The sequence below is a fragment of the Typopeltis vanoorti genome, chromosome 11 (assembly GCF_054136105.1).
Source record: "Typopeltis vanoorti isolate ZY-2024b chromosome 11, IOZ_Tvanoo_1.0, whole genome shotgun sequence".
In the NCBI taxonomy this organism is placed as follows: domain Eukaryota; kingdom Metazoa; phylum Arthropoda; class Arachnida; order Uropygi; family Thelyphonidae; genus Typopeltis; species Typopeltis vanoorti.
Genome location: NC_143559.1, coordinates 21,821,628 through 21,844,731, shown reverse-complemented (window position 1 = coordinate 21,844,731; position 23,104 = coordinate 21,821,628). Strand labels below are relative to the sequence as shown.

The following is a 23,104-nucleotide window of genomic DNA, read 5'->3' as shown; positions in this document are numbered from 1 at the left end:
ACAGCATAAGTAGATGGACAGGACATCTGGCGAGATGTCCTGCCAATCTGCTTAAGCTGTTGTAGTATGATTTTTATTACATCTTTGAGTCCAGACTTCTTCCTGATTTCTGTGTGTCTTACGTGACCTGTTTTATTTATATTGCACATTCTTCTTTCTATTGCATGTTGAGTTGTTATTAAGCTTTGTTCGCTTGCAGTTATGTTCCAGGCTTCACTGCCATAAGTTAATGCTGGTAGGATGTGACTGTTGAAACAGTTTGCCTATACAAGCTGTTTAACTTTAATTCTTTTTAAAGCTTTCTTACATATTGTTCTTTTTCATGCGATATTCTTTTTATCCTACTTAGTTTTAAGTGGTTACTTCCAATTTCAAATTTTCTTTATACTCTTTGTATGCTTAACTAACATGAAGAAATCACTATAAACAATAACACTCAGTGGGTTTTATTTCTTGTCTACTCTCCATGTGATCTTGTGCCCATTTTTATCTTGGAACATGGTGTTTAGTGATCGGCCATATCCTGAACAGAAATTAAACAGGTACACATACCATTATTATTAACCTTGTCCTTTTATACAAATTTTCCCAAAAGTTTTTATATGCTTCCTAGGATTCGTTTCCTACTTTGCTATTTTTTTGACAAGGATCAGAAAAAATTGTCTAATAGGATGACTAGTATATTGGACAGAAGAGATGCTTATACCGTGATTTATGTGAATTTTGCTAAAGCTTTTGACTGAGTACCGCGTGGTCAACTACCGTAGAAATTGAGAGATATGGGATAGATAGTTATTTAGTAGATTGGTTTCAAGGAAGGTTGACTGACAGGAGCCAGCGAGATGGTGTCTCCACCATCTCGCTGGCTCCTGTCAAGTCTGAAAAAGGAAATTGAAGGGTGGGTACCACACTGTTCTGTTCTGGAACCGCTTTGTTCAATTTCTATTAATGATGTGTTAACGGTGTGAAAGGAGACATTCAGTAGTTTTCTCTTCCTAATTTAGCATCATCAAGAAGTTATTTAGTATAGTTTTGCAGTTTAGTCAGAGAAGATGGAATGAGGTTTAAAATTTTGGAGGAACTTTGCTTCAGAAGGTGGAGGAGGCAAAGGATCTGGGGATCTTGGTAGCGAATTGAAGTTCAGGGGACACACTGCAAAAGTTGAGGGCTACTGAGAAAATTGCTGCTCTAATGCGAAGAACGCTGACATGCGGATAAAGGAGGTGACAATTCCACTGTATAAGGCACTAATTGGCCTCATTTGGATTGCTTTGCAGATCTGATTACCTGGCTATATTGGTGATAAGAAACATTGGAGATAAAGAGAGTTTAGGGGAAATAACTAAGACTGCCTCATGACTCTGAGATATTGAGTATGAGGACAGATCGACGGAATTTGGCATTCAGAACTTGAACAGATAGGGGGGGGGGTATAATTAAGATATTATTAGTTGTTGAGGAAGAAGTTTAAAGAAGTTCAAATAGATACAAGGGAATTATTGCACGAGTAATTATGATGCAAGACCGAGAGATCATTACTGGAAACGGTACAAAAGTCATATGAGTAATGAAGTGAAAAATTAAATTTTTTTGCATACGATTGTTAATGAATGGAATGTATTACAAGAGTGGTTGGTCAGTGCTGCAACACTGAATATATTCAAGGTATATTGGGGTCTTGTAAGTGTTCAACCTCCCGCGATGAGTCTTCGGACTCCATTTCTATTTTAAAGCCAATATAGAGCGGCTACGGTTCCATAGTGCCAGTACATTTTCGTTCTTTGAGCACTCAGTGGATGCCTGTCAACTGGGCGCATGTCGTGACGGTGAGGATTGGACATCTATTCGGTTCTGTCCATTCTTTAAAGGCAATGCAGAGGTATCCATCTAGTTATCTGGTTTTGGCCTTTAACACGTTCATTGCCAATCACCGATATCGCGCGATGCGAGTTCTCACCAAACGGCCGATCACGCGTTATCGCGTTGACGTCACTAACTAAATAAAAAAATTAAAAAAAAAATTTGGCCACCACACGAAATTCCAATTTTCAGCTTGGCAATGAACGATATCGCGCGATCACGCGATGCGAGTTCTCACCAAACGTCGCTAACTAAATAAAAAAAATAAAAAAAATTTGGCCACCACACGAAATTCCAATTTTTAGCTTGGCAATGAAAGTATTAAGCGATATATGCAAAACTGTAAACATAAATTTGTGCATAAGAAATCCAGTTTGCAAGAGAAAGTACATATCACGTCGAAGTTTTGCCTCGATGTGTTTACTAGTTTATTACTAAATTTTGTTGTTATGTTCGAGTCATTTCGACTCCTGGTGATTCTATGGTCACACATTCTCCATACAGATCTGTCCCTGGTCATATCTTTCAGAATTTCCAAGCGCATTCCAGTTGCTTCTTTAACTCCTATCTAATTCTTGGTGTTCCTCTTCTCCTGCTTCCATCAACTTTAGCAAAAATCATCATCTTCTCCAGACTGTTATTTTCTCGCATAATATGTTCGAAGTATGACAATTTTTGCTTGATGATCATAGCTTCGAGGGAGAAATCTGGCTTTATTCTCTCTCTATTACTGATTTATTAGTTTGCTTTGCAGTCCATGGTATTCTTAGTAAGCGTCTCCAAACTCATAATTCAAATGCATCTATCTTCCTTCTTTCACTCTTCTCAGAGTCCAACTTTCAGATCCATGCAGAACCACAGGGAATACCATTGCTTTCAGGATTCTGATTTTTGTTGCGAGGCTAACATCTTTATCTTTAAAGATCTTGCTTAATTTGTCATTGCTTTCTTTCCGAGTAATAATCTTCTACCTTCTTCAGTACAATAACCATCTTGATAAATTTGGGATCCTAGGAGCACAAAATTGTTAACTGCTTTCATTTTCCCCCCATTTACTTCAAAATCATTAAGTTCACATGTTGCCATAACTTTATCTTTCTTTAACTTTCGTAATAAGTTCCTCCAAATGTTCTTTGCATTCTGCTAGCAAGGTGTATCATCTGCATACCACAAATTATTAATATTTCTTCCACCAATTTTCATTCTAACTGAAGACTCCTCCAGCCCTGCCATTCTTAAAATGTATTAGCTGTGCAAGTTAAATACTTTCGGAGATAAAATACATCCTTGTCGCACCCCTTTACCTATTGTGAAATACTCAGTTTCTCCAAGATCTGTTCGGACAGTAGCTTCTTGTTCATAATAAAGATTCCTCAGAAGGATAATGAAATGCTCTGGTATTCCCATTGTTCTTACATTCCACAGTTTCACATGATCTACAGAGTAAAGGCTTGCTATAGTCAAGGAAACAAAGGTAGATGATATTCCTGTGCTCTTTCTATTATCCATCTCACATTGACGATTTGATCTCTTGTTCCTCTGCCTTTACGAAATCCTGCCTGTTCATCTGGCGTTTCTCTCTTCATGAATGGCTCCAGTCATTTCTGAACGATCTCAAGTAAGACTTTACTTGCATGAGAAATCAGTGCTATAGTTCTGTAATTTTCGCACTCTCTTGGATCGCCTTTCTTCAATAAAGGTATATAAACTGATTTTTTCCATTCCCTAGGCCATTTAGTTGTTATCCAAATTCGCAGACACAGAGCTGTTAAAATTTTAACTGCCTCTTCTCCCAGGGCTTTGAGCAGCTCAATAGGTATTCCATCCCCTTCTGGTGCCTTCTTACTGGATAGCTGTTGCAGTGTCTACCTCACTTTACTCTCCAGTGGTACTGGCTCTTGTGTGTAATCCTGCTCTTCAAATTTCTTAGTAATTTTTGAGTCATTTCTGTAAAGGGCTTCTCTATAATCTTTATATCATTCTTTGATGTCTGCAGCTTCTGTAAGATATCCTTTGTGTTTATTTTTCAACATTGTCACTTGGCACTAAACTTCCCTGTTAGTTCTCTGATCTTTTTGAAAATATCTCTTGTTTTTCCTTTCTTGTTTTGGTCTTTTTATTTGTTGGCATTCCTGCTTAAAATATTTTTCCTTGTCTCTTCTGGCTTGTCGTTGAAACTCTGTATTCAAATGCCGCACTTCCTGCAAATTTCCTCTGGCCTTCATTTTCCTCCTTTCCTGAACAGTTTTGATGGCATCTTCTGACAGCCATTTAAACTTCTTCTTACAAACTGTTGGAATATTCTTCTTTGCTTCTGTTTTAATTGTATCTTTTAATCTCTTCCCATAGTTTATCTGGTTCTCTTTCACACAAATTGAGTGTGTTGAATCTGTTCTGTATACTAATATTATATTCAGCTGGTATGTTTCCAAGATCATATCTGATCGACATTTGTGTTGTTTTCAGTTTCCATAATTTCGCATATATCGTAGCCACTAATAACTCATGGTCTATTCCACAGTCTGCACCTGGAATTACTAAGACAAAGGCATAAAGAAGAAATAAGTAGATATCTCATCGGGAAATAGTGTTAAAATTACGTACAAGCATTTTAACCGTTCTGTGAGTATTTATATCTAACTTTGGAATAATAAGATGAAATTTAAGTTCATTGGTAGCTTTTATGAGATGTTTATGAATCAATCTATACTCAGTGGCGTAGCTAGGGGGGAGGGTGCGGAGGGGGCTGTCCGTCCCGAGCGGCACTTTGAACCTTTTTGAACTTTTGCAGTTAATTCTAAAATACAGTCTCGAGAACTCATTTCCAAATATTGTAATACTACTGCGAATTTTCCTCACAATTGCTGTAAGTGTTGCTAGTTGTGAGAGGAGTTTTTCTAAATAAACTAGATTAAGAATGACCTGGTTACTATGAAATAGACTTCGCCATTGTCACCGACAATTTTGCTAAGAGAAAAGCAAGTAAAATAACATTTTAGAAAGTTGAAGTTAAAGTTTTACTAAAAAAATAAACATAGCGTTTTAATTTATTTTCCTATACGTCGTTTTGACTTTTTTGTAGTATTTTTGGTGTATGTTGTGAGAGGGCCGAAAAACTCAGGGACCGCCCCATACGGCAAAAGCTCTAGCTATGCCACTGTCTATACTCCTTAGTTTTCCTTTTTTATGCATTTATTTTTTTCACAGCATATTATAAAAATATATACACCGTTACCATTTAAAGTAGTACTAAAAGCTATTGTAATAATTGTGAACTGTTTAAAGAATTTTATAACTCATTAATGTGAAATATCAGTTTTTAGAATGCTAAAATTTATTTATTTATTTTGCTTTCAGTAAAGTAGTTTATTTACAAACAGCTAGAGCGCGCAATAAACTTCTCTGCTTGGAGACCGATAAACAAGGATGTTTTTATATTGGAATATGTGATTGCCGTATTTTCAGTGTTATGTAAGTTTATTTGTTTTATGTTGTTCGAAATTTATTAAATATGATCGCAGAACTAATCTGCCTATCTTAAGATTAAACCTTAAAATAGATTATTTAAATCTGACATGCACGAATAGTGAAGTTTTTAATATTTACGAAGTGCTAATATAATTAAGCAGTTTGTTTCAAAATTTTAGCAAGTTGGAATATTTTATTCCATGAGCACCCATTTCCCCCTCTCTGATTTTGATATTTGTTTAGTCATTTTGTTCTAACTTGTGAAATAAATGTATCCTTAGTACAGCACGGTTAAGTGCCTTTAATTAAGGTTAAAATAATTCTCGACGCGTATTTCAATGTAGGTCGTTTGAGTACATTGGAAATGTTGGGCTGCTGGTCAGATTTTGCGCAGTTCTATGGGAATCGTCTTATTATGAAGGAATTTAATAATTATGCTACAATTGTGCGTTAGAAATAAAAAAAAAATAAAATAAAAAAGAGGAAAATATTTGTTCTTGTGTTATCTGTTACGAACATTTTCAGAAGAAATTTATTTGGCAAGCTTATTCATAAATAAGACTAGTTTCATCGATCATCCTTAAATGTATTTTCGGAAGAGATGGTATGTTACTAAGATTTTCGGTATTTGAATAAGATTCGCAGAATAAGAAGAGAACCCAACGGATCTGTTCAAAATGAAAATAACTAATTAAAAGCAGCTGTTTTATTTTTAATGAATTCCTTTCTGAAGTTGGATGTAACAATAGGTTGTAAAGGATTACGCCTAACCCGTTAAATTGAAGTCAGCGCGTTGAAACGAGATGAAAGCCTTTGCGAGGGTCTCTTAGTCATCCAAATGATACCGAGGTCGTTAGGGTGACAGTTCAGTAGTGGTCATGAATGAAGACAAGCTGGGGGGAGGGAATTCAGGTATTATAGAACTGTTTAATTACTAAAGTTATTTGTCTCGTAGGAGGCTGGAACACTAAGCAAAATTAGTACGATAAAGCAGTTGGGAAGGGGAAAGCACTGTGCGAGCACTTGGATTCACAGAACTGAGGTACATCAGAAATCAGATAACTTAACTTAAAAAAAGACTGCTTCAGTCAGATTTCTTTGCAAATCATAAGATGCTGTATATTGTGGTAGCAAGAAATTACTCCACCAGCTTTTGATAGGTCTTCCTACTCACAACCCTCGAAATGAAATAAATATTTCCTCCTTTCGACATGGATTCATAATTATATAATATAAAGCGAAAATCCCACTCACGTAAAGTTGTCAACCATGATACATTGGTACCATGTGGGCGCAAAGGGGTAGATAATCTGAAAATCCTGCACTAAAAACCAAACAGTATTTTTATTTTATTTTTTTTTAATTCAAGCAGCTTTACGATTTCTTTTAACAGTGGTCGTCTCACTCATGCGATGAAAGGCAGCTAACACCTGAATACAAACATTTATGTTCGCAGTGAGATACAAATTCATAACCAATAGGATTTGAGTAGATTTATCCTCTCGGTCAACCAAGACAATAGTTGAATTTCTTGTAAAATTAGGACAGCATTGCTGTAAATTGTTCTGTGTGGTTCACGATACGCTTTAGCGTAGTAAAATCCTTGTATAAGTTTCCCATTTTCTTGTCATGTTCTACAGCCCATACAGAATTTGTGAAGACATGTAAAATAGTAAGCCAAAGCAGCTGAGACTAGTGACTCCGTTTTGCTCCTTTACAGTTAAAACTTTTTTTTAAAGTTTTTTTTTTTAACGTACATAAATTTTCATGTTGATTAAAAAAAAAAAAAAAGTTAGGTTGACTTACGCTCGGATGTTTTGGCCTCCAGTGGATAAATCCCCATTCCCTGCAGTGCGCAGTTACCAATCCTTTCAGTATACCACTTGGTAGAAGGATCCACATGCCAAATCGGTGGTCGTCTTAATCAAGGAGGTACACATGCCATAGTTCCATTGGAGGCGACGATTTATGTGTAATTATAAAAGTTCTAAAAATAACCTTTTTTGAAGGGCTTTTCAACTGAAAATGAATGACCAGTCTCATACGTGGGTGGCGGAGTTGTGCTTTCAGGTCGGAATCTAATCTAGGACGCAAAGAATCCTTATAAGGACTTTTTACCTCAAGGTTAGCCTTTCTCATACGGAGGTGGCAGGTTTTTTCTTCTGGAACCCTAGTTTTTCATCCAGCAGATAAGCAAACAGCCGAGAAGAAGACTCAGTTAAGTCATTAAAACACTGGCCTCATAGCCTTAGTTACCTACCACTGTAATCCCAAATAACAACAGTTACCTTGGATTTTTCCTAAGAGCAGACAAGCCCTTCCAAGAACACATGCCATTATCATGAACTATAGCGAACTACGCTCGTTGCTGTCGTCTCCTCGACTTCTTCGCATTGACCGTAGGCCTTGTCTTAGCTTGTTTCAAAATATACTGTATGCCTTTTGTTTAAATATGAAAAATAGTATAAAAATACTCTTTTTCATATGCACCGCGCCTGGCTTGATATCGTTTTTATGTAAACATGAGGCTCCAAAAATCAACTGCTGTTTCAGTATTTATTTTTTGTTTGTGATTTCTTTGATTAGTTATAACTCCTAATTATTTGTGTTGATTCATAGGAAACTGTAATAGGCTACTTAAAGTGAGCAAAAAGAAAAGTAGAGATTGCCTATCACTTTCATATACTAAGATTTTATTTTCTCCACTAAACTTTCATTTGAGGACTGTTGTTGGTATTCTGAATTCTGGTAAAATGCTGAGAATATAAAGAATATAATTTGTATTTTTATACAATTTAAGATACTAATTTAATGAACATTTAATGATGAAAATATTTTGACATCAATAACCGCTGTAACAACTAAGTTTTATAGATGTCAACAACTAGTTCAGGGGTGGCCAACCTATGGCGCATGGCACATTGTATGATTAGAAGTGGCGCACTGAACCCCAGAGAAAAATTTAAAAAAATGTTGTATACGATTTATATATATAAACACAATTAACCTACCACTGAATTCTAGAGTGCGCACTTATTATACGTACTTGTTTGATCGTGAAGCAACAGGCACCGGCAAATGCTGAAATACGTTACCAGTTACTCAATCAGTTTACATCTGACTGTCGTCATAACGTTCGATGAAGTTCTGATTCGATGTGAGTGAACAATTTTGTGTTTTCTAACTTATATGTTTTTATTAGCCGTTCTTTCAGTTTAAGATAAGATTTCTGTTTTCATGAAGGCTTAATATAGTTCTGTAAATTTAAAAATAATTTTTTTCATTTTGAACGCGTATGTCAAGTTCTTGCCCGCTCCCCTAATTTCATGATTACTGAATCCTGCAATTATTCGGTGTGTGTGTGTGTGTGTGTGTGTGTGTGTGTGTGTGTGTGTGTGTGTGTGTGTGTTATACAATATCTTTCCTTTTTATTTACGTATAGTAGGTTTATTCCTAAAATTTAACTGATCATCAGCAAAGCTTTCGTAATGAGGATGTTTGGGTTGTGTGTGTGATTCCCAGCTGATCGACTGTTTTATGGCAGGATGCGATCTCGTATTTCATTGGACATAATATATTACAAGAGAGATGAAAACACTCTATGAGAAAAAAAAATATAATATTTTTAAAGTTATAGAACTGCATTAGGCTTTCATGAAAACAGGAATCTTATCTTCAACTTGTAGAACTGTTTTTGAATGTTCATAATGTTTTGAATGTTCATAAAACCATAAAATAATTTAAATAAATTATTTAATAATAAGCTTTACTTTTTGAAATAATTTTTTTTTTACGGTCAGTTACCCATTACTTTGCAAAAGAAAATGAGCAGAAGGTGATAGCAAGCGCCAGTTTAATGAACTGTGGGAAAATTAGTTCTTATTTATTGCGGGTCCTTCAGGAAAACCGTTGTACATTGTTTGTGAAAGCATTCTCTCAGATAATAGAAGACATGATCTTAACAGACACTATAGAAAACATCAAGCTGAATTAGAAGAAAAACTGAAGTTAGTTCCTGGGTCTGAGTTGCGGAAAGAATAGGTGGTTAAGAAAAAGGAAGAAATAAAAAAGAGACAAAATATATTTGTGAAACTAAGTTGTGAAAGTGTGGCAATGCTGGAGGCGCCTTATGAAATTGCTTGGACGAATCCGCTGACATATGTGATGTAGCCCAATTAAGCATTTTTATAAGAGGAATTGATGGTAATTTTAACATCTTTGAAGAACTTATCGGTCTTGAGTCACTTCATGGAAAAACCAGAGGGTCAGACATATTTGACAAAGTAAAGTCATGTCTAGAAAATCAACTACTAGATTCTAGTAAGCTAATTAGTGTTTGCACTGATGGAGTACCGTCAATGGTAGGTAGAGTTTCTGGGACTGTAACTTTACTTGAAAGGTTTTTTAGGTCGTTCTCTACTAAAGTATCACTGTATTATACATGAAGAATCTCTGTGTGGAAAAACTCTAAATTTGAAGCATGTTATGATACCAGTTGTAAAGTGTGTGAATAAAATTAGAGCAAAATAGTTAAACAGAAGAGAATTCATAGAATATTGTGAACTGCTAGATATGGAATATGGTGATCTCATTCTTCATTGTGAGGTGCGCTGGCTTTCTAAAGGACAAGTTCTCAGTAGATTTTGGAAGCTGAAAGAAAGTGTTCGTAATTTTCTGGAAGAGAAGAATGAGCTGCATGAGGAAAAAGCCCTGTTATGTGATGAGAAATAGCTATTTGATTTGGCATTTTTAGTTGATGTTACCAGCCACCACAATGATCTAAATTTGAAACTGCAGGCCAAGAAAACAAATTGTTTACTAGCTTAGTAAATGACATCAGTGCATTCAAAATGAAATTAAAACTGTTCATCTCCCAGTTAGAAAATGGGGATTTAAGTCAATTTCCACATTTAAAAGAACATGGTGAATCTGTTGAAGATAATGGCAACTTTACAGAATATACTGAGAAACTCAGATTATTGCAAGAGGCCTTTAACATTCGTAGCGACTTTGCCGAAGAAGAAGACTACATACTTGCATTTATAAATCCCTTTTCACTTACTGAACAAAAAACTTGACGATGCCTAGTAACATACAAATAAAACTTATTGATCTCAGAACCAATTCTTTATTGAAAATGAAATTTAATGAACTTCCATCACTCCCAGATGCTTCTGATATAATTAATTTCTGGTTATCGTTGCCCTGTGAACATTTTCCAGAACTGCGAAAATTTGCTCAGAGTTATATCTGTCGTTTTGAAACTACATACAAATGTGAACAAGCATTTTCATAAATGAAAATGATTAAGAACACTACGGTCGCGATTGACTGATTCAAATTTGAAAAACTGTTTGATGCTTTCTGTAACTGATTTAACTCCAAACATTACAAGCTTAGCAAAAGCAAAGCGATTTCAAAAGTCAATAAAATAATTAATGTTTTTCTTGTCTTTATATGAAATCCTTTTATTTAAAAGTGTCTATATTACCATATATATAATAAATCATTTTATGCATAACTGTTAAATATATCCATATTACCATATTTTTAAAGGGCTGAAAAGTGGTATAAGTTTGTATGGCGCATCTTAACTAAAAAATGAAAAAAAAATCGACACATGAATTATAAAAGGTTGGCCACCCCTGAACTAGTTTATTTCCAGGAAATAATTAAATACCGTAATATATGAACTGTGCTATGTAGTCATGAAATAATGCGCAAATAAACATTTGCGCATTGTTCTACGTTTTTGAGCCGTTTTTAGAGAGTTAGCATATTAGCCGTAATATTATTTTTCACAAAAGCGAAATGTGAGTAGTTCCTTGACGAACATCCTGGACCGAAACCCTATTATGCCGTATAGCAATCCGTCCACACTGAAGTAGCAGGGTTATATTTATCCGAAAATTAGTTTTTCATGTCGTATGTATATACAGCCTTAAGAACTTAAAATAGTCTCCGTACTCGCTAAGTTTAAGGACAATACCCTTGTGAAATAATATTTGAACAAGACGTTTTTTCGAGACCGTCATTCATTCAAAAGGTTGTTAGAATTTTTTTTTTTTTTTTTTTGCTACTGATCACTGATCATATATAAAATACTTTTTTTCTGTTTCCCAGGAGAATACATATGGGTCCCCTCCGCCACAATCTAAGAATATATTTTAATTTTTCAGTACTGCCTGAGGTAGAGAGTTGGCAGTTATGTCCAGTCTATTATTATTGCGAAGAATGGTGCAAGAAATGGGATCCAGATTACAAAACAGGGGTCTGTGTAGGCATCAATAAAAATGCATGTCTCTGCCTAATGGATGAAAGTGACTTGCTATCCAACTACGAGAATATTTAAAAATTGTGATTATACAAAGTTTGAGAGTTGTCACTGCTTATTAGGATTTTTTTTATAAGTTGACTACCAAAACCATTTGTTTCTCCTAAAATGCTTTGGCAGACTTCGGTTTGAACTTCATCCATGTTGTTTACAGTAAAGTCCTATAATCTCTGCCAGAAGACTACGAAATTATATATGTACTGAAATAAATAATTTATTTTATAAAAGCTTTATAATTCTCAGACTGTGTACATTTCTACCTTAGTTGGGTTTACTTAAATTTCTCCGAAGTAAACTTTCATTTGTATTATTTCATTCAAAATTCATTGTCCTTATTTAAACATTAATCTATATAGGAGTGCTATAAAACGAGCAACTATTAAAAAAAATCCCTTTCTTAAAATATTAAATCATAACAGTTATCAAGTGTATTCATGTCTATTTTTTTCCTGTAATTTGAAAGAAGGAAAAAATCGCTATGTTAATCATTCCCCTCCTTCCAAGACATTTATAGTAACATAGTGATTGAAAGAAAACGGTCATTCTAAATTCTACTTTTACTTTATCGATATAATGTTGAGGAATAATGCTGTTTTGGACACTGAGGTTAGGCTACTTGTAACTTGTTCCTGTCGTTATTCTCCATTTCTTCCAAGTTCCTCCATAGCAAGTCGCTTCGTTGGAGAAGCCGGGTTTTAAATCCCTCTAACACGAAGAATATTTACCCACCTGACGGGGACACCTGAATTTTCGATTCCTCCGAAAACTCCGAGTTTTCGGAGGAACCGAAAATATTTGAAATTAATGGACTAGATTAAACCTTATGCTTTAGTTGCTTTATCTTAATTTAATTGATCGCACCAAGTCCAGCTGTCTTTAGTTCCTGTCGTTCCATTCACCCCTACACATTTTTCTTATTTGTAGTGGGATCTCTAAGCTCTCAAGTTGCTCTATAAAATTTGTTAATTCTGGAACGTAAACCTCATTTTATGTATTTTGAGGCAATCTAATGAATTCTCTGGGTCTTCCTTCAATCCTCTTCTCTTCTGTGGTTTTATTTATTTATCTATTTTTCAGATGCTACCTCTGATTTTTATCCTTCCTCTGTTCAGTTATTTCACATTAACTGATATTCTTACATGATATCGAATTCGACTTGTTTCATTTTTCGTCGTTCTGCTCTTAATAACTTTTGATTCTCTCTCTCTCTCTCTCCCCTTCCCTCCAAAAAAATAAATAAAATAAAATAAAAATCTGGAAGCTCGCATAAGTAGACTTACTTCTTTGTTCAAGTGTTATTTTTAAACCAGTTTTCATATTAATGTGTTAAAATAAGTTTAGAACACCGTTTGCATAGTACACAATACTCACGATCGGATTATTTTGGATATTATGCATGTGGGTATGATTAATGCTCAGAATCGCAAAGTTGGAGTGTATTTTGTAATTGATGTTATTCTTCATTAGCTTTAAGGCCAGCGTAGTTTTGTGGACACTTCAATGTTGTTTCGTAAGTCTGTTTCTGGTCACATTAGAGCACCTTTTACATTTTTTTTTTACCAGCCAGTTAGAGAACTAGCGATCTTTTGTCTGCTATGCAATCCTGGTTTTTCTAGGCGTACTTATTTCCGCTACAAATGGATGATTGCTAAGCGCTTCTAGAGAGAGAATTAAATTCGTCATTAGTATATACATGAAGTATATGCAGTCTTTCCCTATTGCACACAAGTTGCATTTTACTTTTATTTTGGTAGTAAAAAGCAAACATGTATAAATAAATTCCATGGTAATATTTTCCCTTTTTTTTAATAATGAAATTTATTTTTTTATTGTTAAACTATTAGTTGTTACTATGCTGTATTTTCTACTAAACAAAACGCTACAAAGTTTTGTAATCATGCTTTTAATTTTGGGGAAAGAGGTTAGCATAGCGCCCCCCCCCCCAATTGAACTGAAGATTTCATGGTTATTTATTTATGAACTAAAACATCATTAGCGCAAGTAAGGGGAAAGAAAGTTTCTCTGAACATTTATCGTATTCCTAAAGTAAGATCAAGCAATGAACCAAGCTGTGCTTTAAGCAGAGGAATTCTAGTATTTTTCTGCGGCATTGCTATCATAGGAGACATAATCACTCCAGGATACGCTGCAGGTTGCCCCACTATATATGTAGAATGTTTACTTCTCGAATAAGGACCATTGTAGGAGGAATATTCTGGGTAGCCATCATCGTATGCGTACTGATTAGAAAGCTCATGCCCGTCTTCCATCATTCGTGCTTTTCCACGGGGACTCCTAGCAGTTCTGCTGTACAAAGGTTTTGAATGCTCCTGTAACAGAAATTCTTCAAGAAAAGGATTCAGAGGAAATGGATCATGGATTTTCCTGCCATTTCTGACTCTCCAAATTTCCCTGGCTTCTGTCTGATGTAGAACTATAAAAATAAAATGAAACAATTGTGATGTACATTCTGAAATGCTTTATTTTGTTAGTATAATTACGATGCAATGAAATATATAGGTAACCTTGTTTTAATAAATTTTCGAAGCAAAATTTTAATAAACTTTCTAAATTTTTTTTGTGAGTTCTGCTCACGGAAAGGCTATAAATAACCCTGTAGTATATTAGTATTGTGTAGGTGGGCTTTCATTATTTAAACCTTAACAAACTCTGCTCTAGAGAACAAGCCACTTCAAGCCTCCAAAAATTGTAAGATGAGTTTTGAGTGGTGTACAGTGATTTCATTCCGAGGAAGGAAATTCACTTGTCATCTAAAGTCATTCACAAAACACCTATATCCATGCGGGGATCCGAACCTACTGTCTGCTGTTCGAAAAGTAAATACACAAACTCAGCTAATCAGGCAGCACGATACAAACAGAATATACATTATTAGCAGTGCGAATAAACAGTTGCATTTGGAGCAACGCAGTAAATTTTAAAGGCTGGTTGATATGAAGTTTTTTTTTTTTTTTCGGTATACTCAGAAACTCCAAAAGAACTTAATCTAATACATTTGATCTTTGCGGGCAAATAAAACATTCTTTTCTGTTTTTAATGGGGTTAAAACAAGTTAATTTGTATTACCTAATCAGACTGTTACGAATTGTCATATCTGCAGTAGCATGCATTTATGGATTAACCTAAATACGATACTTCAGTGTGACACCATACTGACTCAGAATCAGAGCAGTTATATACCGAATCGCTGTCGGTTTTCACAGTACTCTTTAGGGAGGTGTCTCTATCAGGTTTTTTTGATGTGAAGATGAATTAGCCGGTTATTCGGTTTTTCATCCTGCATATCGGCCAAAGCACATATAAATTTTAAATATACATTTAGAATGCAAAGTTAGTAGGCGATAGATGGCCTGTGTGTTTACAGGCCATCTATCGCCTACTTTTTGGTAGGACTACTATTTATTATGTGTACAGGGAAGGATGAGTAGTGCAGACGATGGCTATACAGAATTTAGTGCTCCCCTAGGATGAGTTCAAGGACTCCATGGATTTAAATTGGAGGTTTTATTTTGAGAAAATTTTAATCCCAAAATGCCTTTCTCCAACCTTTGCATCATCCCCTCGTGAAGTAATACTGTTACCTATGCGTACCGCTCTTTTGCAATAGTACTTTTGCTTCATGTTTGACATGATTTTAGTTTCAGTTGGCCATGCTGGAATACTTACTTGTGTGATCATGTGTTAAGACTAGCACTCGTTTTCGGAATAATCGATTTCTCATCTGGCCTTAAAATACTGTTAGTGGGCGAAAGATGGCGTAATGTGTAGATTGCGGATAGAACGTAACGTGGAGATGGAAGATTAAGTAGTGTAGACGGTGTAAACTTCAAGAGTGCTCTCTCACAATAAGGCCTTGCAGGTGTCATGTAATAATAATATGTCGATTGTCGAATTACGTAGATTACTATTATATACGCAAATTTATTAATTATATAAGGCGTTCCGGATTCATATTTTTACATGCGCTCGCACCACGCACACACTCACCAGAAGAGAGGAATGACACAAGAAACATGACTTTGGAAACTTAAGATAGCCGCAACTTAAGATTTATCATACTGTATTTGCAAAGCGAAATACAATTTTCATTAAATAAGAAATTGTTCAGTGTGCTCAGTTCGGAATGCTTACAGTCCAAGACCACGCAATTAAATTAGCACTTGAAAATCAGTAGATATTTCGTACAAAAAAAAATATTAAAAAAAAAATATATATATATATGTATGTGTTAAAGATACCAAGCCATTTTAAACATGGTTTTACTCCATTTCCCAAGTAAGCAAACAAACAAGTAAGTCAAGTTTGCGCCTGCAAGTATTTCAAGTCTGGGTGACCCCACACGTAGTGCCAGTCAAGGCAACTCGTGGTAAAGGTGGGTAAACTCTGATCATTATTCTTAATATTTGCCCTTAATGCAAAGCACATCTCCTGGAGGAGATGTATGATGCTATGTATTAAAGGCAAGGGGCCATTACCCAGACCGATTTCGACCATTAAGAATAGTGATCGGAGCTTAACCACCTTTACCACCAGTTGCCTTGACTTGCGCTACGTGTGGGGTCACCCAGACTTGCAATACTTGCAGGCGCAAACTTGACTTACTTGTCTGTTTGTTTACTTGGGAAATGGAGTAAAACCAGGTTTAAAATAGCTTGGGTCTTTAACATTTATTATATCCAAGGTAAAATACTTTCTACATATATATAACTATCGACAAGACGTATGGTTTGTTTATTACGCTAGTGGTAGCCTTTTTCAGTAAGGAGCAGGGGTGTAGTCTGGCCTGGGCGACGTCCTGGTACTTTTTTAAAACTATCAACATTTTTAAATTCATTATAATAAATTATAAGAATTATAATAATGAGACTTATAATGCATTTCCAGCTTTCGTTCAAAAAATAGCAGCTTGCCGCTCTTGTCATTTTCCCCCCCCGAAAACAAGGCAATCTCTCTGACATATGGCCGTCGCAATAATAACAATAATAATGGCGCACTTCGTGCTCTTGATTTTTGTTTCCAATGTACTATTTCTTTTAGGACTACACCCCTGGTAAGGAGGGTAATTCCGAAAGTTTAATTGCAGATAGAACTCGAAATAGCGGTGCGGAAGAGTGTGCATGATTTGAATTACCTGTTTTGTGGCTTTATTCATGAGCCGTATAATGGAGGAACGGAGAAGGGGGGCTCAAAGGTTCAGTTTCATGGTGAATTACAGAAAAATCTCACTTAACGCGAATTCCATATGTGCGATTGAGTGGAATTATACTATTTCCAGCTTTAAGCGAGTGATTAATCAAACGCGAATTTTTTACGTTATGCGAAATTTTTTGTCGCCAATCTACAGCGAGCGGAAGAGCTGGATGTCATTAAGAGACATGAAAGTGGAGCTAGTAATACAATGATTGTGCGAGACCTGGGATATAGCGAATCTACAGTTTGGACTATATTAAATAAGAGCAAAGGATATACAAAGAACAAGGAAAAGTTGCTACTGTTTCTTTAAGTATGCAGATCACCCGAAATTGAAGCCATCTAATGATCGAGATGGAGCGTCTTCTCTCATTCTGGATTGAGGATTGTAGCCAAAAAAAGAATACCTCTTAGCAGGGAATATTCAGGCAAAAGCTCTCAATATTTTTACATCATAATAAAGCGATCGCCAGCTATCGCAAATTGCATGACAAGATGAAAAAGTCGAGCACGATTGAAACATCTTATTTTTTTTTGTCTTAAAAAATAGCTCAAAACAAATGTTTAGACGTTAAATAAAAATGTAAGCAATTGATTTTTATTAACTTTGATGATTTTATCCTCTAATATAGCTTTACTTTTATTTTCCCCTAAATTTACGCTAACTGATGGATGAATATAATTATTCCTATTGTTTATTGTATTTTTCTTAACGCGATTTCGCTTAGCGCCCGTTAATTGATGGATTAATTAATCGCGTTAAACGAGGTAGGAAAACCTGTATCTTGTATAAGGATACATTTTGGATAGTCAAAAATAAATAAATAAAATAAAATTATTTGATCAAACTTGAAAGCTGTTTCAATCAGCAGGTTTCCAAGCTGTGGGATACCAAAAAATGTACACGAATAACTTCAAATTGCATTACGGCCCAAGCATTCGTAACAATTCCGTAAATTTATTACACTCGTTAATTTTTAAATTATATAGTTTTACATATTAATTCGTTTGCAATATATTAGTCGAAATACGCGATATATGCATTCGTATGGTTTTTATTATTATTATTATTTTTTTTTTTTTGGAAACATTTATTCAAAAATGGATTACTGTATTATTCAGTTTTGATAAATGAACTACTTTCTACGATAGTTATTTGCAAAAAAATTACTTAATGGAAATTGGCGTCGCTACATAAAATTTTACAAGTCATTGTGTTAGGTCCTTAAACTCTCACATAATCATTCATAAGGCTTGCTGATTAAGTGTTGTGCATTTATTTCATTTAGGCGAAATATGCATACATAATGATTATATAAACAACTGTATAATATTAATTATGCCTACTTTGCAAGAGTATTTCGATTGTTGCCCGTAAATTTTGGTATCCTTAATAAATCTATGCCAAACCAATAGCAGGCCAGTCTAGCTCAGTGGAAGTGGCGCTTGGTCGCTCGAAGTTAGACTTAATTTCAAGTCTAGTCGCTGAGTGGAGGAACTTTTTCTAAGCCTTTCTTTGACACGTTCCCGAGTTAGTCGATCTCTGGCACGGGCAAGTGGGTTTTCCTTCCGGAAACTCAAGAAAATCGACCGTAGTACCCACATTATTTCAGACAGTAACATATCTAGGATTAGGTACCAAGAGATGGCAGCACTTGTTTCCCAGCCTCTTCATTGGTGGCTGCTATAATTAGTGATAGACATGGGAAAGCTATCTCTGATTGGCTACCGGTGGAGATTGAACTGCCCACTCAGTCTCCAAAAAGCTAGATTGGGTATAAAGGCCTCGCCTAATCCCTATAAGGGAATAAAAAGCGTTAGCTGATTTATTTATTTATTTTATACCAAAACAATACATTGTGAATTTTCTCCAATATGTTTACTTAAAATTTATTAATTGCAATATGGATATTTCAAATTATTAAATGTTAGCAATTAACATTTCAAATAGCTGTCTCTTTACGTACCTGAAGCACAGAAAATTAGCAACAACCACGTTAATATTCTGTTTTTCATTTTTCTGTTGGAATCACGAGAACTGGGATCTGAAATAAGTAAGAACTGATAAACATTCCCCACCAGGAAGAAAAGTGGCTTCCAATTCATAGTGATATTAAATGTTTAATATTTCCAAGAAGAGTATTCCCTTTTTATATCATATCTTAACAGAAAGTTGAATTTATATTAGCAAAAAAAAAATAATAAGTAAATAAAATAAATAAATAAAACGGGATTAATATGAAGAGGCGCCCTCTGAAGTAGTTGCCCTATATCTCGTGAACAAATGGATTAAGCAATCTTGAAGGCAAAGTCGGAAAAGACTGTGTTCACACGATATCCATTTGATTGTGTTGAAATATATGCATTATCGGTCATTTGAATGGTTAATGGTCCTCATGAGATTGTTGGTGAAACATCCAGTAGTGTGGAAGAGGGTTATAAAAAATAGAGAGTAATTCACTATGGGTGCATTTTTCCCCATATGCTGATGAAATGCAGAGAATTCGGGGAGGCTATTTCAATTTTGTATATTTGAAAAATGCATTTCGGAGTACCATGGCAGCTTTTGTGATGAGATTTTAAGAAAGAAGACTATCCCAAAATCGCATGCCCGAGTTGTACAAGATACGATTTGGGATAGCGTGTGTGAGAAGTTCATGTTGAAGAAGCAGGGGGATTTCTAGCTAAAGAGTTGTACGAACTGACGGTTTTGCTTTCTTAGCTCATGCATGTTCATTTAGAATTGGATGTTTTAACAAGCACACAAGATGAAGTTCTGCGGTTATATATATTTTTAGAATGATGTTGTAGTGGTAGGGGATACGAAATGAAGTGCATGGGGTTTTGGAAGTATGGAGAGAGACTTAAGAGGAAAGTCTTCACACAAAAGTAATAGGCAAAAGACAGGCTATATGGTCTGTGGTAAGAGGGACGTTTTTTACGAAGCAGATAGAATTGTAGCAACAGTAACCGTTAGGGGACATATATCCAAGGTGAAATACATTTTTAGACAATTTTAATCACTGTTGAGCTTGGGCGAAGGGAAATATTGATGCAGATACAGTCAGTAGGATTTAAAATGGGTAGGTGAGATGAGGAAGTGGTTAGTGGAGTTTCCCCAGTAAGGTTAAATGAATCTTTTATAAATCAGACCTGCAGTCTTGGATATTGAAAGTTGGACAGTGAAGAAAAGTATGAACAATTTCTATACAACAACAGGGGTATGTGTATGTTAGGCGATGTGGAGGTATGAGAAATGTCCATAAGGAAAGAATGCAGGCAAAGTTTTAAAAGTGCCTAGTATTGTTGAATCTCTCACTTTATTATTTTTATTATTTTGTAACGCCTCCAAGGAGTCCAAAGACTCCTCGAAGGAGGGCACCTCCTCTACAAATCTACGTCTCCACCACTTATCACCAACTACATCAACCGCTGCTACCATCGTTATCTACACCAACGGCATCTTCTGCCCACCACCACTAGTATTTTTGTCCGTAAATTCCATGTGTTCTGAAGGCCGATTTGTCTGTAAACGGAATGAAACATCCGAGTTCAATTGAAAAAACAACAACAAAAACATTGCTCCCGTCACGACGAGAATCGAACTTAGGCCTTTCCCAATCGAACGATGTAATTGCGCTACAGTGGCCCTTTTTTACATGGTTTAACCATGTAAAACAAGATATTCGACTTGATTTGTATCAAATAATAAACTAGACAAAATGGGAATGAGTTGCTTGCGGGGAAATTGATTAAGAAAGGGCTATGATAGCATGTAAAGTGATTTGTGGATGCAGAATATAAAAGCATTGGAGGTGGATAATTAAGATAGCTTAAGTGTAGTAATAGGAAACAAAGAGTGCTATCTTGCTGGAAAAATATTTTACTTATTGCATTTTCTCGATAGCAGATACAAATACTGTAGACTTAGATGTCTGTAATCTGTTAATGTTTCATCAAAACACTGCAAACAGCTCATAAGCCTTAATATAAACTCACCTGGTGAGAAACATTTTAAAAAAGTAATTGAACGAGATATATTTTGATGTGATATGATTAGTTAGTTCTTTGTTTTTGGATTTACGACCGAAGCAAAAGACTATAAGGCCCATATATTATGTATGTAAACTGCTTGTGTTCTCCTGGCCGGTTTGCCTCTTATGCGGAATGAAAAACTCAAGTTTCCTGGAAGAAAAAAAAAAAAAAAAAATTCCACCTCCGTATAACACTACTCACGTTCAGATGAAATGCCTTGATAATGATTTTTCATGCCCGAGATGGGATTCGAACCTAGGTCTTTCTAACCAAAGGCATCATTAATCCTGACTAAGCTACGTTTTTCATGAGTCCTGACCTCTAACAAAACCCACGAAAGGTTTTGTTAGAGGATTACCTAATTTTTAGCCCATCTAGTACCGTAGATGGGCTAAGTGTTTGGTAATCTAAAAACTCTAGTTACCAACAAGGTACTTTTGCAGGCTTCCAGGAAAGGTGAAGTGTTAGTTTCCCACCGGGCAACACAATCGTTCATCATCTGAATTTATAAATATCCCTGCCATAGTAGGACTCCAGTGCGGAAAGCGGAAATGATATCTACTTAAAGCAGTTTGCTTACTAGAACATGGATGAACAAAATGTGCTTGTAATGGGCCACCGCTAATTCAAATTCGTTCCTTTTAAACTCATCTCTGTAGCGTAGTCGGTAAAACCGAATGTCCTTTTGTTCAAAAGACTGAGGTTCGAATTATATATAGGATAATGGGAACATTTTATATGTTCTTATCAACGAATGTCCTTTTGTTCAAAGGACTGAGGTTCGAATTATATATAGGATAATGGGAACATTTTATATGTTCTTATCAACTTAAGTTTGTTACAAAGGTAACAAACTTATCTTAAGTTTGTTACTCGCCTTACATATCCTTAGTTATGTTTACGTAATGTTAAACGATATCCTCTTAATAAATATGCTGCATTCCAGAATTTCCGTTACCGTTTAGTGTATAAGACAACTTGTCTTGTAATCATGTCTGCGATTTTAAATGTGGCTAATCTAAAACTTGACGCTTTATTTCTCTTTTAACGTAACGTTCATCAGACGCTGGGATATATTTCTGAAAAATCCAGAAGAATAATTTTTGTTCCTCTTTCTTTTTCTTTTGTTTTGCATACTCCGTTCACTTCTTGCCATCATAATATCAATAAAACTTGGAGATATTTCATCAGAAAATTGTACCACTGCTAGTACCGCCATATCTTCTAGAGGATCTTAAGTAGTAAAATAAATTTCTCTTCTCCCAAATTATGAATTAGCAACACAGGTTTATAGAAAGCTTGAATGCTACCATGGACTCACGGCCGGTGTGAACAATCACACTGGTCAAATGCTCACTTTATAAGTTGATAGTTTTTTTTTTTTTTTATATATATATATATATATATATATATTTTTGTTTTGTTAAATCTGTCCTCAATAAACTAAACTGTTTGGCAAATTATTTGAATCTTCTTCCTTTGCGCGTTTTCCCCGCTTCTAATGCAGGGTCCGCGTGTTACATGGATACGACTTTGTTTGTACAACACGTAACAGCAAACCCCCCCACCCTCAGCCTGCCGCTGAGAGGTGGGGGAGATGTTTTTTTACTGTAGCAGTCTGTGTTCACGGGGCCAGGTTTGCCTGCTTGCGAGACCCCTGCTGCCCACGCCCAAGGGGGAGGGGACTAACTTGGCTATGGCTGAGAAAGATCCTTAAGCACCCCACGTCGGCGACGGGAATCGAACCTAGGACATTTCTTTCCCAGGCATATGGTTGCGAATTGGCATATTATTTGAATGGTACATATATATATATATATATATATATATATATATATATATATATATATATATATATATATATATATATATATATATATGTATATGTGTATATGTATGTATATATATATATATATATATATATATATATGTATATGTATGTACCATTCAAATAAGTTCTAGTAGAGGCTGATTTGTACATTCTTTGGCTCTAACATTATTTTGCCGTGCTTCTTCTTCAACAAAAAAAGTATAATGAATTACTTGAAGCTAACTATATGGTCCTTGTTGTATTGAAAAATATTCATTTATTATTAAGATTTTTCATATGAGTATATATTTTGGAAGATTAAATGGAGCATTTGAATAAAAAAAAAAAAAAAAACGTCGCACAACATACTCTGTATGCCAAAATAC

The 23,104-nt window shown here is 35.2% G+C and overlaps 2 protein-coding genes across 2 annotated transcripts in view; one reads left to right on the top strand and one right to left on the bottom strand.

Moving 5' to 3' along the window:
* The first annotated feature begins 5,230 nt into the window (after nt 1-5,230).
* Nucleotides 5,231-23,104, top strand: part of LOC150101361 (phospholipid-transporting ATPase ABCA3-like) — a 646,575-nt gene continuing 628,701 nt past the window's right edge. The window contains exon 1 of the mRNA XM_090400940.1: nt 5,231-5,331. The gene's annotated coding sequence lies outside the window, so the exon portion shown is untranslated. The remainder of the gene's footprint in view (nt 5,332-23,104) is intronic.
* LOC150101362 (uncharacterized) overlaps nt 13,392-23,104 on the bottom strand; it is a 31,674-nt gene continuing 21,961 nt past the window's right edge. Inside the window, exons 3-4 of the mRNA XM_090400732.1 lie at nt 18,841-18,918; nt 13,392-14,096 (exon numbers count right to left, since the gene is read on the bottom strand). Of these exons, the coding sequence (XP_090256858.1) occupies nt 13,693-14,096; nt 18,841-18,918 (482 nt within the window). The 3' untranslated portion in view covers nt 13,392-13,692. The remainder of the gene's footprint in view (nt 14,097-18,840; nt 18,919-23,104) is intronic.